This window comes from Oncorhynchus masou, chromosome 3 (genome assembly GCF_036934945.1).
Source record: "Oncorhynchus masou masou isolate Uvic2021 chromosome 3, UVic_Omas_1.1, whole genome shotgun sequence".
Taxonomy (NCBI): domain Eukaryota; kingdom Metazoa; phylum Chordata; class Actinopteri; order Salmoniformes; family Salmonidae; genus Oncorhynchus; species Oncorhynchus masou.
Window position 1 is genome coordinate 18,977,182 of NC_088214.1, and position 15,107 is coordinate 18,992,288.

Sequence of the window (15,107 nt, forward strand, 5' to 3'; positions counted from 1 at the left end):
GTGATGGCCATCTGTCTGGATAACCTTCTGCGGGAGCGTCGGAACCACCATCACCTCTCTCCCTCCTTTGTTGACCAATCTGAGTCAGAGCCTGAACTCATGGAGATAGGGGCCAGGCGCCTCTCTGCGGCTGAGCGCCACCATCATAGACAGCTGGGGCTCTGTCCCTATTGTGGACAGGAGGGGCACCAGCTTCAGCAGTGTCCGATATGTCCCAACCCAGTGTCCATAAGAGCAGAGGGACGGGAGGTCCCATGATCATCCGTCTCCTAGGTTTGGCGCAACTATTCCACCATCCTCACTTTCCACCAAACCCTTTCTAGTGTCTATCACTAGCTGGCTGTCCCTCATATGCTGTATCCACTGCTCTCGTGGACTCCTGTGCCGCAGGGAATTTCAATGACGAATCCCTTGCCGCCTCACTGAACATCAAATCGAATCAAAAATCAAATCAAACTTTATTTTCCACATGCGCCGAATACATCAAGAGTAGACTTTACCATGAAATGTTTACTTACTAGTCCTTAACCAACAGTGCAGTTCAAGAAGAAGAAAATATTTACCAAGTTGGCTAAAATAAAAAGTAATAATAAAAAGTAACACAATAAGAATAACAATAACGAGGCTATATACAGGGGGCACCGGTACCGAGACAGTGTGCAGGGGTACAGGCTAGTTGAGGTGATCTGTACATGTAGGTGGGGGTGAAGTGACTATGCAAAGGTAACAAACAAACAGCGAGTAGCAGCAATGTGCAAGAGGGGTGGGGTTGGATGGGAGGGAGGGGTCAATGTAAATTGTCCGGTGGCGAATTTTATGAATTGTTCAGCAGTCTAATGGCTTGGGGGTAGAAGCTGTTGAGGAGCCTTTTGGTCCTAGACTTGGCGTTCCGGTACCTCTTGCTGTGCGGTAGCAGAGAAAATAGTCCAAAACTTGGCTGACTGGAGTCTCTGGCAATTTTATGGGCTTTCCTCTGACACCGCCTATTAAATAGGTCCTGAACGGCAGGAAGCTTGGCCCCAGTGATGTGCTGGGCCGTTCGCACTACCCTCTGTAGCGCCTTATGGTCAGATGCCGAGCAGTTGCCATACCAGGCGGAGATGCAACTGGTCAGGATGCTCTCGATGGTGCAGCTGTAGAACCTTTTGAGGATCTGGGGACCCATACCAAATCTTTTCAGTCTCTTGAGGGGAAAAGGTTTTATCGTGCCCTCTTCACGACTGTCTTGGTATGTTTGGACCATGATTGTTTGTTGATGATGTGGACACCAAGGAACTTGAAACTCTTGACCAATCGATGGCCCCATAGCCCCATCGATGGTAATGGGGGCCTGTTCGGCCCGCCTTTTCCTGTAGTCCACGATCAGCTCTTTTGTCATGCTCACATTAAGGGAGAGTTTTTTGTCCTAGCACCACACTGCCAGTTCTCTGACCTCCTCCCTATAGGCCATCTCATCATTGTTGGTGATCAGGCCTAACACTGTTGTGTCGTCAGCAAACGTAATAATGGTGTTGGAGTCATGTTTGGCCAAGCAGTTGGGGGTGAACAGGGAATAAAAGTGGGGACTAACTGTGGGGCCCCAGTATTAAGGATCAGCATGGCAGACGGGTTGTTGCCTACTCTTCCCATCTGGGAGCGGCCCGTCAGGAAGTCCAGGATCCAGTTGCAGAGGGAGGTGTTTAGTCCCAGAGTCCTTAGCTTAGTGATGAGCTTCGTGGGCGCTATGGTGTTGAACGCTGAGCTGTAGTCAATGAACAGCATTCTCACATAGGTGTTCCTTTTGTCCAGGTGAGAAAGGGCAGTGTGGAGTGCGATTGAGATTGTGTCATCTGTGGATCTGCAAATTGGAGTGCGTTTAGGGTGTCCAGGAGGATGCTGTTGATGTAAGCCATGACCAGTCTTTCAAAACACTTCATGGCTACCGACATGAGTGCCACGTGGCGGTAATCATTTAGGCAGATTTCCTTCGCTTCTTTGGGCACAGGGACTATGGTGGTCTGCTTGAAACATGTGTAGGTATTTCAGCCTCGGTCAGAGAGATGTTGAAAATGTTAGTGAAGACACTTTACACTTTGAGTACACGTCCTGGTAATCCGTCTGGCCCAGGGGCTTTGTGAATGTTGACCTGTTTGAAGGTTTTGTTCACATCGGCTACCAAGAGAGTTATCACACAGTCATCCATAACAGCTGGTGCTCTCATGCATGCTTCAGTGTTGCTTGCCTCGAATCGAAAATAAAAGGCATTTAGCTCGTCTGGTAGGCTCGCGTCACTGGGCAGCTCGCGTCTGGGTCTCCCTTTGTAACATCTCCTCATGCCCTCTTTCCTCTTCATTTCTGGTTCAAGCGTTGGCTGGACGACCTCTGGGATACGGGAATGTCACACATCACAGCACCACTCACCCTCACTGTGGGACATATGCATCAGGAAAGCCTTTCCTTCCTCATCAACGGCTGTCACGTTTACTCCTGCTCCTCCCCTCTGGTGTTCGACGTCGCCGGTTTACTAACCACCGGTCCTGGCAACTCTTCATTACGTACACCTGCGCCTCATCATCAGGCACACATGGACCTTATCACTTCCCTGATTACTCCCCCTATATATAGCACTTAGTTGTTATTTCCCATCAGGCATTATTGTCTGCTACAAGTTCAGACGCATTCCTTGTTTTTTTATTGTTACATGTTCATTAATATTAAACTCTCCAACTGCACCTGCTTCCTGACTCCCTGCATCTACATTACAGATTGTCCCTCTTTATAAACAGCAGCCTATTCTCCTATAAAGTGTGTTTATGATAGGCCTTTTAATGTGTATTTTATTTTTGTTAAAGCCTAGTAAGGCTGAATTTAAGTAATTAAATTATTATACATTTTGTCAAACCTTTTTTATTAGAAAAAACACATAGGATATTGTAAAATATTATACACATGCTAATAATGCTGTTATTGATGTTAATCAGAGATGTTCCGAATAAAGAAACTGTCACAAGATATGCGGCCCATTGCGTTTAATTTCTCATGATTATAACGAACATTGTAACATCTGCATTCTTTTTCAAAATAACACAGGTAGGATTTCCTAGCATAGGTTTTCATTGGGAATAATATAACTCTTGGAAGCCCACATTTGACCTAGCGCTTGCACAGTTGTGTTGGACAATGTGGTAAGTACTCATTTATTAATTCTCCACTATTTATAAAAAACCTTGGTGTCAAATTTTGTTTTTTTGGGGGGGGGTTTGCTTGACTCACTTTTCTAGAAACAAATTCTGTTAAACAGTAAATCAACTTTGTCCATCCTAAACTGAAATTGAGCAAAGAGCGTAGAATTTTAGCAACCAGGAAATTACAAAGCGATTTACACTAGTTAACTCAGCCACAAAGTCAAATCCGCTTTCCCATTTTGACAACAGATGCCACTATGGCGGGAGAAATCAGTAGGTGAATATCGCAGCGTATCACAACACTGGCTGCTAAGTAATACTGTGAAATACTATCATTCCACTATTAGCGTCAGATACAGGTACAGTACCAGTCAAAGGTTTGGACACACCGACTCAAGGGTTCTTCTTTTTACTATTTTCTATCAAAACTATGAAATAACACATATGGAACCATCTAGTAACCAAAAACATGTTTAACTCCCGAGTTGTGCAGCAGTCTTAGGCACTGCATCTCATTGCTAGATGCGTCACTACAGACAACCTAGTTGGAATCCAGGCTGTATCACAACCGGCCGTGATTGGGAGTCCCATAGGGTGGCACACAATTGGCCCAGCGTCGTCCAGGTTTGGCCGGTGTAGGCTGTCATTGTATATATGAATTTCTTCGTATACTGACTTGCCTAAAGGTAAACATTTGTTTTTATTTTTTAAACAAATCAAAATACACTGCTCAAAAAAGGGAACACTTAAACAACACAATGTAACTCCAAGTCAATCACACTGTGAAATCAAACTGTCCACTTAGGAAGCAACACTGATTGACAATACATTTCACATGCTGTTGTGCAAATGGAATAGACAACAGGTGGAAATTATAGGCAATTAGCAAGACACCCCCAATAAAGGAGTGGTTCTGCAGGTGGGGACCACAGACCTCTTCTCAGTTCCTATGCTTCCATGTTTTGGTCACTTTTGAATGCTGGCGGTGCTTTCACTCTGGTGGTAGCATGAAACGGAGTCTACAACCAACACAAGTGGCTCAGGTAGTGCAGCTCATCCAGGATGGCACATCAATGCGAGCTGTGGCAAGAAGGTTTGCTGTGTCTGTCAGCGTAGTGTCCAGAGCATGGAGGCACTACCAGGAGACAGGCCAGTACATCAGGAGATGTGGAGGAGGCCGTATGATGGCAACAACCCAGCAGCAGGACCGCTACCTCCGCCTTTGTGCAAGGAGGAGCAGGAGCACTACCAGAGCCCTGCAAAATGACCTCCAGCAGGCCACAAATGTGCATGTGTCTGCTCAAACGGTCAGAAACAGACACCATGAGGGTGGTATGAGGGCCCATGTCCACAGGTGGGGGTTGTGCATACAGCCCAACACCGTGCAGGACATTTTTCATTTGCCAGAGAACACCAAGATTGGCATGTGCTCTTCACAGATGAAAGCAGGTTCACACTGAGCACATGTGACAGACGTGACAGTCTGGAGACACCGTGGAGAACGTTCTGCTGCCTGCAACATCCTCCAGCATGACCGGTTTGGCGGTGGGTCAGTCATGGTGTGGGGTGGCATTTCTTTGGGGGGCCGCACAGCCTTCCATGTGCTCGCCAGAGGTAGCCTGACTGCCATTAGGTACCGAGATGAGATCCTCAGACCCCTTGTGAGACCATATGCTGGTGCGGTTGGCCCTGGGATCCTCCTTTCCTCCTAATGCAAGACAATGTTAGACCTCATATGGCTGGAGTGTGTCAGCAGTTCCTGCAAGAGGAAGGCATTGATGCTATGGACTGGCCCGCCCGCTCCATCCACCAACGCCACGTTGCACCACAGACTGTCCAGGAGTTGGCGGATGCTTTAGTCCAGGTCTGGGAGGATATCCCTTAGGAGACCATCCGCCACCTCATCAGGAGCATGCCCAGGCGTTGTAGGGAGGTCATACAGGCACGTGGAGGCCACACACACTACTGAGCCTCATTTTGACTTGTTTTAAGGACATTACATCAAAGTTGGATCAGCCTGTAGTGTGGTTTTCCACTTTAATTTTGAGTGTGACTCCAAATCCAGACCTCCATGGGTTGATAAATTTGATTTCCATTGATAATTTTTGTGTGATTTTGTTGTCGGCACATTCAACTATGTAAAGAAAAACGTATTTAATAACAATATTTCATTCATTCAGATCTAGGATGTGTTATTTTAGTGTTCCCTTTATTTTTTGAGCAGTGTATATTTTATATTTGAGATTCTTCAAAGTAGCCACCTTTTGCCTTGATAACAGCTTTGCACATTCTTGGCATTCTCTCAACCAGCTTCATGAGGTAGTCACCTGTAATACATTTCAATTAACAGATGTGTCTTGTTAACAGTTCATTTGTGGAATTCCTTTCCTTCTTAATGAGTTTGAGCCAATCAGTTGTGTTGTGACAAGGTAGGGGTGGTATACAGAAGATAGCCCTATTTGTGAAAAGTCCATATTATGGCAAGAACATCTCAAAAAAGCAAAGAGAAATGACAGTCCATCATTACTTTAAGACATGAAGGTCAGTCAATTCGGAACATTTCAAGAATATTAATGTTTCTTCAAGTGCGTTAGCATAAACCATCAAGCACTATGATGAAACTGGCTCTCATGATGACCGCCACAGGAAAAGAAGACCCAGAGTTACCTCTGCTGCAGAGGATAAATTCATCAGAGTTACCAGCCTCAGAAATTGCAACCCAAATAAATGCTTCACAGAGTTCAAGTAACAGACACATCTCAACATTAACTGTTCAGAGGAGACTGCGTAAATCAGGCCTTCTGTCACACCCTGATCTGTTTCACCTGTCCTTGTGCTTGTCTCCACCCCCTCCAGGTGTTGCTTATTATCCCCGGTGTATTTATCCCTGTGTTTCCTTTCTCTCTGTGCCAGTTTGTCTTGTTTGTCAAATCAGCCAGCGTTTTTGTGTCTCAGCGCCTGCTTTTTCCAGTCTCTCTTTTCTCGCCCTCCTGGTTTTGACCCTTGCCTGTCCTGACTCTGAGCCCGCCTTCCTGACCACGAGCCTGCCTATCGTCTTGTGCCTTTTGGACTTTGACCTGGTTACTGAACCCCTGCTGGCCCTGACCTCGAGCTTGCCTATCGTCTTGTACCGTTTGGACTCTAACCTGGTTTAGAAACTCTCGCTTGTACCCAACCTGCCTTTTGCCTACCCCTTTTGCTATAATAAATAACGGAGCTCAACCATCTGCCTCCTGTGTCTGCATTTGGGTTTCGCCTTGTGCCCTTGTGCCCTTCATGGTCAAATTGCTGCAAAGATACCACTACTAAAGGACACCAATAATAAGAAGAGACTTGCTTGGGTCAAGAAACATGAGCAATGGACATTAGACTGGTGCAAATCTGTCTTATGGTCTGAGTTCAAATTTGAGATTTTTAGATCCAACCACTGTGTCTTCATGAGACACAGAGTAGGTTAACGGATGATCTCTGCTTGTGTGGTTCCCACCGTGAAGCATGGAGGAGGTGTGATGATGTGGGGGTGCTTTGGTGACACTGTCTATGATTTATTTAGACTTCAAGGCACACTTAACCAGCTTGGCTACCACAGCATTCTGCAGCGACACGCCATCCCATCTGGTTTGGGCTTACTGGGACTACATTTGATTTTCCGCAGGAAAATGACCTAACACACTTCCAGGCTGTGTAAGGGTTATTTGACCGAGATGGAGAGTGATGGAGTGCTGCAACAGATGACTTGGCCTATACAATCACCTGACCTCAACCCAATTGAGATGGTTTGGGATGAGTTGGATTGCAGAGTGATGGAAAAGCAGCTAACAAGTGCTCCGCATATGTGAGAACTCCTTCAACTGTTGTAAAAGCATTCCAGTTGAAGCTGGTTTTGAGAATACCAAGAGTGTGCAAAGTTATCATCAAGGCAAAAGGTGGGTACTTTGAATTATCTAAAATATATTTTTATTTGTTGAACACTTTTTTTTTGGTTACTACATGATTCCATATGTGTTATTTCATAGTCTTGATGGCTTCACTATTATTCTACAATATAGAAAATAGAAAAAATAAAGAAAAACCCTTGAATGAGTAGGTGTGTCCAAACTTTTGGCTGGTACTGTATATTATTGACATTTTCTGAAATTACAATGCAAAAAATGTGTAGCACCTTTTAAGAAGACATTTCTTAACGTTTTGTGAATCTGGGCCCTTGTGCTGTGTAATAAAACATGATCAAATATGCAGACTGTATATATTTGTTTTCTTCTATGGCATTAGTCTTTGAGATGATTCTCTCACAACCATATTCCTTTTTCTATCTGCTCCTCTGTTCCTGTTTCTCTCTTCTCTCTCTCTCTCTCTCTCTCTCATTCTTTCTCTCTCTAACCCCCACACCTCCATCTCTCACCATCATGGTTGGGGTTCCCTAAGGTCCAGGGTTCGTCTGAGTCGAAGTGGGTGTCCCCTCCAATCCCAGGGCCCGGGAAGTAGGCGTGGGCTAGGAACCCCCCCTCGCCGTCGAAGGGTGAGCTGTCACCGTGGAAACCTGAGGTGAGATCAATTTATTTTAACTTCAAAGTTTACACTAGGAAAACAGAATTAGGGCAACAGACACACTGAGTACCCAAAACATTAGGAACACTTGCTCTTTCCAAGACATAGACTGATCAGGTGAATCCAGGTGAAAGCTATGTTCCCATATTAATGTCACTTGCTAAATCCACATCAATCATTCTTGATGAAGGAAAGGAGACAGGTTAAATAAGGATTTTTAAGCCTTGAGACATTTGAGACATTGTGTATGTGTGCCATTCAGAGGGTGAATGGGCAAGACAAAAGATTTAAGTGCATTTGAACGGGGTGTGGTGGTAGGTTCCAGGCGCACCAGTTTGAGTGTGTCAAGAACCGCAACGCTGTTGGAATTTTAACGCTCAACAGTTTTCTGTGTGTATCAAGAATGGGAAGCATTGTAGGAAGAATTGGAATCAACATGGGCCAACATCCCTGTGGAACACTTTCGACACCTTGTAAAGTCCGCATCCCGATGAATTGAGGCTGTTCGGAGGGCAAAAGGGGGTGCAACTCAATATTAGGAACGTGTTCCTAATGTTTTGTACACACAGTGTTGTGTTTCAGATACAGTTTCCTCTCCCCAGAACCATTCAATACAATTCTCACCTGAGGCGAATATGATGGTGATGTCCACATCCCGCCGGCCGCTCTCCAGGGCGCTGTAAGGGACAGCCTCGAAGCGGAGCGGCGTCACCCCTTGCCACACATCAAACGCACGCCGAATGGCATCGTGGGTCTCCCTGGCGCCCACTTTGGGAGTGACGTTCTTTATGCTGAGGGAGGAAGACGGGGTGAGTCAATTAAGAACATATTTGTATTTACATTGACAGCATGTTTTTACAGTAAAGGCCTCGGCCCCGATTCACAAAACACTTCTTTATGCAACAATTAAGAAACTTCTTAAGAAAAAAAAAAGTTCATAGGATAATTTGTAAGTGCAATTCCTCAACAATATCTTAAGATTTAATGATTTTCTTATGAACTTCTCAAATATTGACTTACAAGTCCCCCCATATTCTGAAATTGCATTTCCCCCACAGTTTTATCATTGGACTGTGATACAAAACAAGGAAATGGTGTGCTTTAGGACCATGCGGATGCCTCCGAGTGGTCGGGTAGGCTGTTTGGAGTGTTTATCCATCTCGATAAAAAATGATGTCCCCACCACTTCTAAAAGTTGCGCCCCTGCTTCTTAAGATGTTTGTTGCTAGGCAACCGATTTAGCTAGCTATGAAGCTAGAAATGGCAATCATGTTAGCATATTTCCTACTGAGATTACTGTTCTAAAACAATCTGGGTTTAAAATAATCAATACTGAAACTTTCAGAGTTTGTGAGTGAATTAAACATGTTCAATTGCTTTCATGAGCTTATTCTCTCACTGCCATGAATTTAAGAAAATGATTTAGCCATTCTTGACTTAAAAAGATTTACAATAATCTTCTTCACATTTTGCCTAAGAAGAAACATATGATATATGTTAGATTTTTTGGGATTGCAATTTCAGAAAATGTCCATAATAAATCCGCAGTAATAGTGATACTTATCAAACAAATTCCCCCCCCCCCCAAAAAAAGAAAAATGTAAAGAATCAAATTTTTGCTTAACTTTTCGCTTTAGGGAAAACATAAGAAATAGCGCAAGAACATTTCCAATAACATTTTTGAGAAATAGCAACTGCTTAACTTGATAAGTCTAAACTTGAGGAAAAAAATAGCAGTAAAGAAGTGTCTTCCTAGGTTTTGTGAATCTGGGGGTTGTAGAGTTGGATGGTACCACCAGTTAGACAAGAGCCATTGTACACTGGTAAGACAATATAAGACATTGACAATAATTGGAAGAGAATATTTAACACCTTGCTACATTTCACGTCATTAAGATGAAGCTTTAGCACAAAGCAGGCCCCAACAAAAACAGCATTTTAAATATAGAAAAACAGGCAGAAGCACATATCTGCCCAAATTCAAACCACATCTCCCACTATTGCCTGGGGAGAATATTCTCTAAAATGGATGATGAGGCACTCTAAAAGTTTAACTTTTAAACTATTCCAACAAGCCCAGCAGCTTTCACTGCACTTTTAACATAGCTGTCGTTATCAGTCGTTTGCAGACGGTGAGAGCGAGAGAAATCTTCTTCCCCTCGTTTTCCCTCCCCAACTCATTTTTACAGAGCGAGTGCAGCCAGACAGCACAGCCAAGCAGACTGACATTCCATTAGAAGAGGTGCCTCATCAATCCACATGCAAGAAGGAAGGAAGGATTTGAATAAATTTACAGAGTTATCGTCTATGCCGGCTGTAACCTGTCAATTTCCCACTGAGGAGGACCCGTTATCCTGCTCTCTCAGACCCCGTTAGCAATCACACGTGATAAGATGGGGAATTTGAATATTTTGGTCAGATTATTGGATGATTTACATAGAGAATCTTAGAGAATTGGACAAGAGAAAAGTTGTCCTCGATCATCCTTGCTATTAAAATGAAGTAGTTTGTCTGCTGGTATTCTTAAAATGCAAACAAAAGTTAACTGCAAAGGAATGCAAAGAAGAGGTTGAAAAACATTTCATAACTTTATTCTGTTCTCTGACTTGACTTCTATTTACACACAAAATGTTATTCTGTGTAAATCAATTTCTGCGTGGGCCCATATGTGCTGTATCCAAGGAAATGCAGAGAGCATATGAGACCAAGGAGAAAGAGAGTGGAAGAGTGAGTGAGAACACAAATGAATAGCTACACTGACAAACATGGAACCCTATAATAATAGTTGACTAACGTCGCTCACCTTTAGGTGATGTGTGTACATGCATGTGCCGGCCTACGTCTCTCACCTGTAAGTGATATGTGTTCGTTGCCACTTCTGCCCCGTCAGTGCATACCTCCGCTTCCGTGACCTCGAGTTGCCTTTTAGTTTGTCTGGATTCCCACACCTCGGCCTTTTCATCCAACTAAGGAGGGAGGAAGTGGAGGTTGAAGAGAAGGAAAAAGAATGGATGGGGATGACAAAAGTTGGTTAGATAAGTACAAGAATCTGGTGACAGATGTACCTACAGGATGTTTAACTGGTTATATTTGATGCCACAACAAGCACTACTCTGAACTAGAATATCCTACATATTGCCTTACATACTGCGGTTCAGTGGGCAATGGGACAAGTGGTTCCCACTGTAAAATAGAGCTGCTTCCTACTACCCCTAATAACTACATACTGTACAGTATGTACCTTTTTCAAATGTATATTTCAGAATCATCAACAAGATTCAGCCGTGGGCTGATTTATTTTTTATTTTTTTCTCTCTTTTTTTGTCTGGAGACGATGGTCAGGGGGCCGGAACATACAGTAGACTGCAAAATGACCGCAAGAAGCCAAAACAGATATAATATTTGTCAAAGATCACATATAAACCAAATTTTATTAGTCACATGTGCCAAATACAACAGGTGTAGTAGACCTTACAGTGAAATGCTTACTTATGAGTCCCTAAACAACAATGCAGTTTAAAACACAAACACACACACATATATATATATATATATATATAAATTGTTATATATATTGTTATAAAACAAATAAAAAAATGTACCTATCACAACTTTGGGGGCAAATAAAATCCCCTGTGGGCCGCTATTTGGGGAACTGGTATATATATTACATTTTTAGTGCCAAACAAAAACATATGAAGAGTTTCATTCCAAAACGCAATATATGCATTTTCAGACATATTTTGAGATAGAGATCATGTTTCATCTTACCATAACCTGGGCTAGTGAAAAGACACATTATTTTATTTGAAATATATGCAAGGTAATTTTATTTTAGAGAGACAAATAATCATGTTTTGTGGTGAACGCTATAAACCCACCCCAAACAACAGAACTCCAATATAAAAATGATCATGATTGTGTTTTAGACAGTATCGATACATAAATAAATATTAAAATACTACATTTGTTGCAACTATACTGTGCAAGTATCACATAGCCAGTTTATTGTATCCAGAGGGTGAACAGTCTATACAATGTGAGTTTTCTTTCTTTTCGTTTAAGATAAATAAAGGGAACCTTTTTCAGTTTGATTATATACACTTTAGGGAAGGATTTAAGGAATAATATAGACATTGAAAGTCTCTTGCAATTAATTTGCCGGTGAAAGATGGATTGATTCTTATTGTCGGAGTGACACAGCGCGCTGTTTGCAGCCTCTGTATGTTTGCAGACAGTAGCCTATTGTTCCCCATTAGTGGATCTTGGCTCTCTCCTTTTGTTTAGAAAGTTTCTATGGGCCAACGGGAATAGATATCACAGGCTTCAAACTGTCAAAGGGATCCATAACAAAAAAGTCCACGACACTCAAGAGCTCAAAGCTTACGTAACACTAGGTAGCAACGGGAACAGCTGAGAGTGACAGCGGTCTACGCATCTGGCTGACTAAGCCACGGATTAGCCTAAATTAATAAGATACGTTTCTGATTATATTCCTAAGTGTGGCAAAAATATTTAGGGAAACCTAAACCTATGGGATCGGTGTGTCCCCCATGGGACGGTTGAGCTAACGTAGGATAATGTGATTAGCATGAGATTGTAAGCAACAAGAACATTTCCCAGGACAGACATATCTGATATAGGCAGAAAGCTTAAATTGTTATTAATCTAACTGCACTGTCCAATTTACAGTAGCTATTACAGTGAAAGAATACCATGCTATTGTTTGAGGAGAGTGCACAGGTTTGAACTTGAAAATGTATTAATAAACCAATTAGGCACATTTGGGCAGTCTTGAGACAACATTTTGAACAGAAATGCAATGGTTCATTGAACCAGTATAAAATGTTGCACGTACAATGCTACCATCTAGTGGCCAAGATCTAAATTGCCCCTAACATGGAATAGTACATTATGGCCTTTCTCATTGCATTTCAAAGATGATGGGGGGGACATGTTTTTTTCTTTGTATTATATTTTTTTTACCAGATCTTATGTGTTATATTCTCTTACATTCATTTCACATTACCACAAACTTCAAAGTAGTTCCTTTCAATTGGTATCCAGAATATGCATATCATTGCTTTAGGTCCTGATCTAGAGGCAGTTAGATTTGGGTATGTCATTTTAGCCCCATTTTTTTAAGGGTCCAATCCTTAAGAGGGTAACTCAACAGACAAATACAATATAATGGACATGATTTGCTAAATGACTGACTTTTGTGCCAGCGACATAACCCAGGACAGCGGATAAAGAGAAGCATTTTTTAAATATTGTTCTATTTGTAGATGATCAGTTACAAAGCCTTTTTTTATATCCCCCATGTAATGTTAATGGTTTCTAACATGGCTGCCATATAATTTTGAAGTATCATGTAAATGCATCATAATGCTAATTCTGTTCAAGGGAGCTAACATAGCTGCCATATAATGTTGTAGTGTTATGTCAATGTATCCTACTGAATGTCCCATCTCTCTAAACACATGGCTCTGGTATGAAACATTGAATTCAGATGAAAAAATGCAAATGTACATTTTTTTCATTTATCACATTTTGAAAATAAACCCTTTTCATATTATAGTACGCCACAAAAGTGAATGTATTACCATAAAAATGTGACATCTAGCTGAATTAAATGGTTCTTTCCATTCTGAGAAAAAAGTGGTGAGACTGAGTGTTGGCCAGGCTAGAGCTTCAATGACTGATCTATTTCCATTCAAACCCATGCAACACATGGAATACTGTGCTCACACATATGTCAGATATAGAGCCTCACCTTAGAGTGATATCACTTCATCAATTAAGCAAGAAGGGGAAGAATGAAAAGAGTTCAAATCTCACTTGGCACTGGGCTGCTGGTTAGAGGTCAAATCAAAACAAATGTTATTTGTCACATACACATGGTTAGCAGATGTTAATGTAGGTGGAGTGAAATGCTTGTGCTTCTAGTTCCGACAGTGGTGTTGGAGCTAATTCGGGTTAATCAGTGCAGGCTACAGATATTTATCATTGGTGATAATTACTTTTTTGTTTCCTATTTTCCAGTGGTGTAAAAAGTACCCAATTGTTATACTTGAGTAAAAGTAAAGATACCTTAATATAAAATGACTCAAGTAAAAGTGGAAGTCACCCAATAAAATACTTCTTAAGAAAAATATTTGGGTTTTAAATATACTTAAGTAACAAAGGTAAATGTAATTAGTAAATATAGTAAAACAAGTTTACTTTTTTATTTAACCTTTATTTAACAAGAAAGTTTGATACTTTAAAAGTATAAATCATTTAAAATTCCTTATATTAAGCAAACCGGATGGCACAATTTTCATGTTTTTATTTTATTTACGGATAGCCAGGGCACACTCCAACATTCAGACATCATTTACACACGAAGCATTTGTGTTTAGTGAGTCCGCCAGATCAGAGGCAGTAGATATGACCAGGGATGTTCTCTTGATGAAAGTGTGTGAATGTAAAATGTAATGAGTACTTTTGAGTGTCAGGGAAATGTGTGGAGTAAAAAGTACAATATTTTCTTTAGGATCAAATCAAATCAAAGTGTATTTGTCACGTGTGCCGAAAAAGGTGTGTGGGTAAGTAAAGAAATAAAACAACAGTAAGAGTGGTTGGGGGGAGGCACACAATTCAAATAGTCTGGGTAACCATTTGGTTACCTATTCAGGAGTCTTATGGCTTGGGGGTAAAAACTGTTGAGAAGCCATTTTGTCCTAGACTTGGCACTCCAGTACCGCTTGCTATGCGGTAGTAGAGAGAACAGTCTATGACTGGGGTGGCTGGGGTCTTTGACAATTTTCAGGGTCTTCCTCTGACACCGCCTGGTGTAGAGGTCCTGGATGGCAGGCACCGTTGCCCCAGTGATTTACTGGGCCGTACGCACTACCCTCTGAAGTGCCTTGTGGTTGGAGGCCGAGCAATTGCCGTACCAGGCAGTGACGCAACCGGTCAGGATGCTCTCGATGTTGCAGCTGTAGAACCTTTTGAGGATCTCAGGACCCATGCCAAATCTTTTTAGTTTCCTGAGGGGGAATAGGCTTTGTTGTGCCCTCTTCACGATTGTCTTGGTGTGTTTGGAACATTCTAGTTTGTTGTTGATGTGGACACCAAGGAATTTGAAGCTCTCAACCTGCTCCACTACAGTCCCGTCGATGAGAATGGGGACGTGCTCGGTGCTCCTTTTCCTGTAGTCCACAATCATCTCCTTAGTCTTGGTTACGTTGAGGGATAGGTTGTTATTCTGGCACCACCCGGCCAGGTCTCTGACCACTTACCTATAGGCTGTCTCGTCGTTGTCGGTGATCAGGCATACCACTGTTGTGTCGTCAGCAAACATAATGATGGTGTTGGAGTCATGCCTGGCCATGCAGTCGTGGGTGAACA

At 42.3% G+C, this 15,107-nt stretch overlaps 1 protein-coding gene across 2 annotated transcripts in view; it reads right to left on the reverse strand.

Moving 5' to 3' along the window:
- mmp16b (matrix metallopeptidase 16b (membrane-inserted)) overlaps positions 1 to 15,107 on the reverse strand; it is a 37,382-nt gene that overhangs the window by 10,537 nt on the left and 11,738 nt on the right. For both annotated transcript variants that reach the window (XM_064933947.1, XM_064933938.1), the window contains exons 3-6: positions 13,489 to 13,503; positions 10,562 to 10,678; positions 8,337 to 8,503; positions 7,567 to 7,704 (exon numbers count right to left, since the gene is read on the reverse strand). In XM_064933947.1, the coding sequence (XP_064790019.1) occupies positions 7,567 to 7,704; positions 8,337 to 8,503; positions 10,562 to 10,678; positions 13,489 to 13,503 (437 nt within the window). The remainder of the gene's footprint in view (positions 1 to 7,566; positions 7,705 to 8,336; positions 8,504 to 10,561; positions 10,679 to 13,488; positions 13,504 to 15,107) is intronic.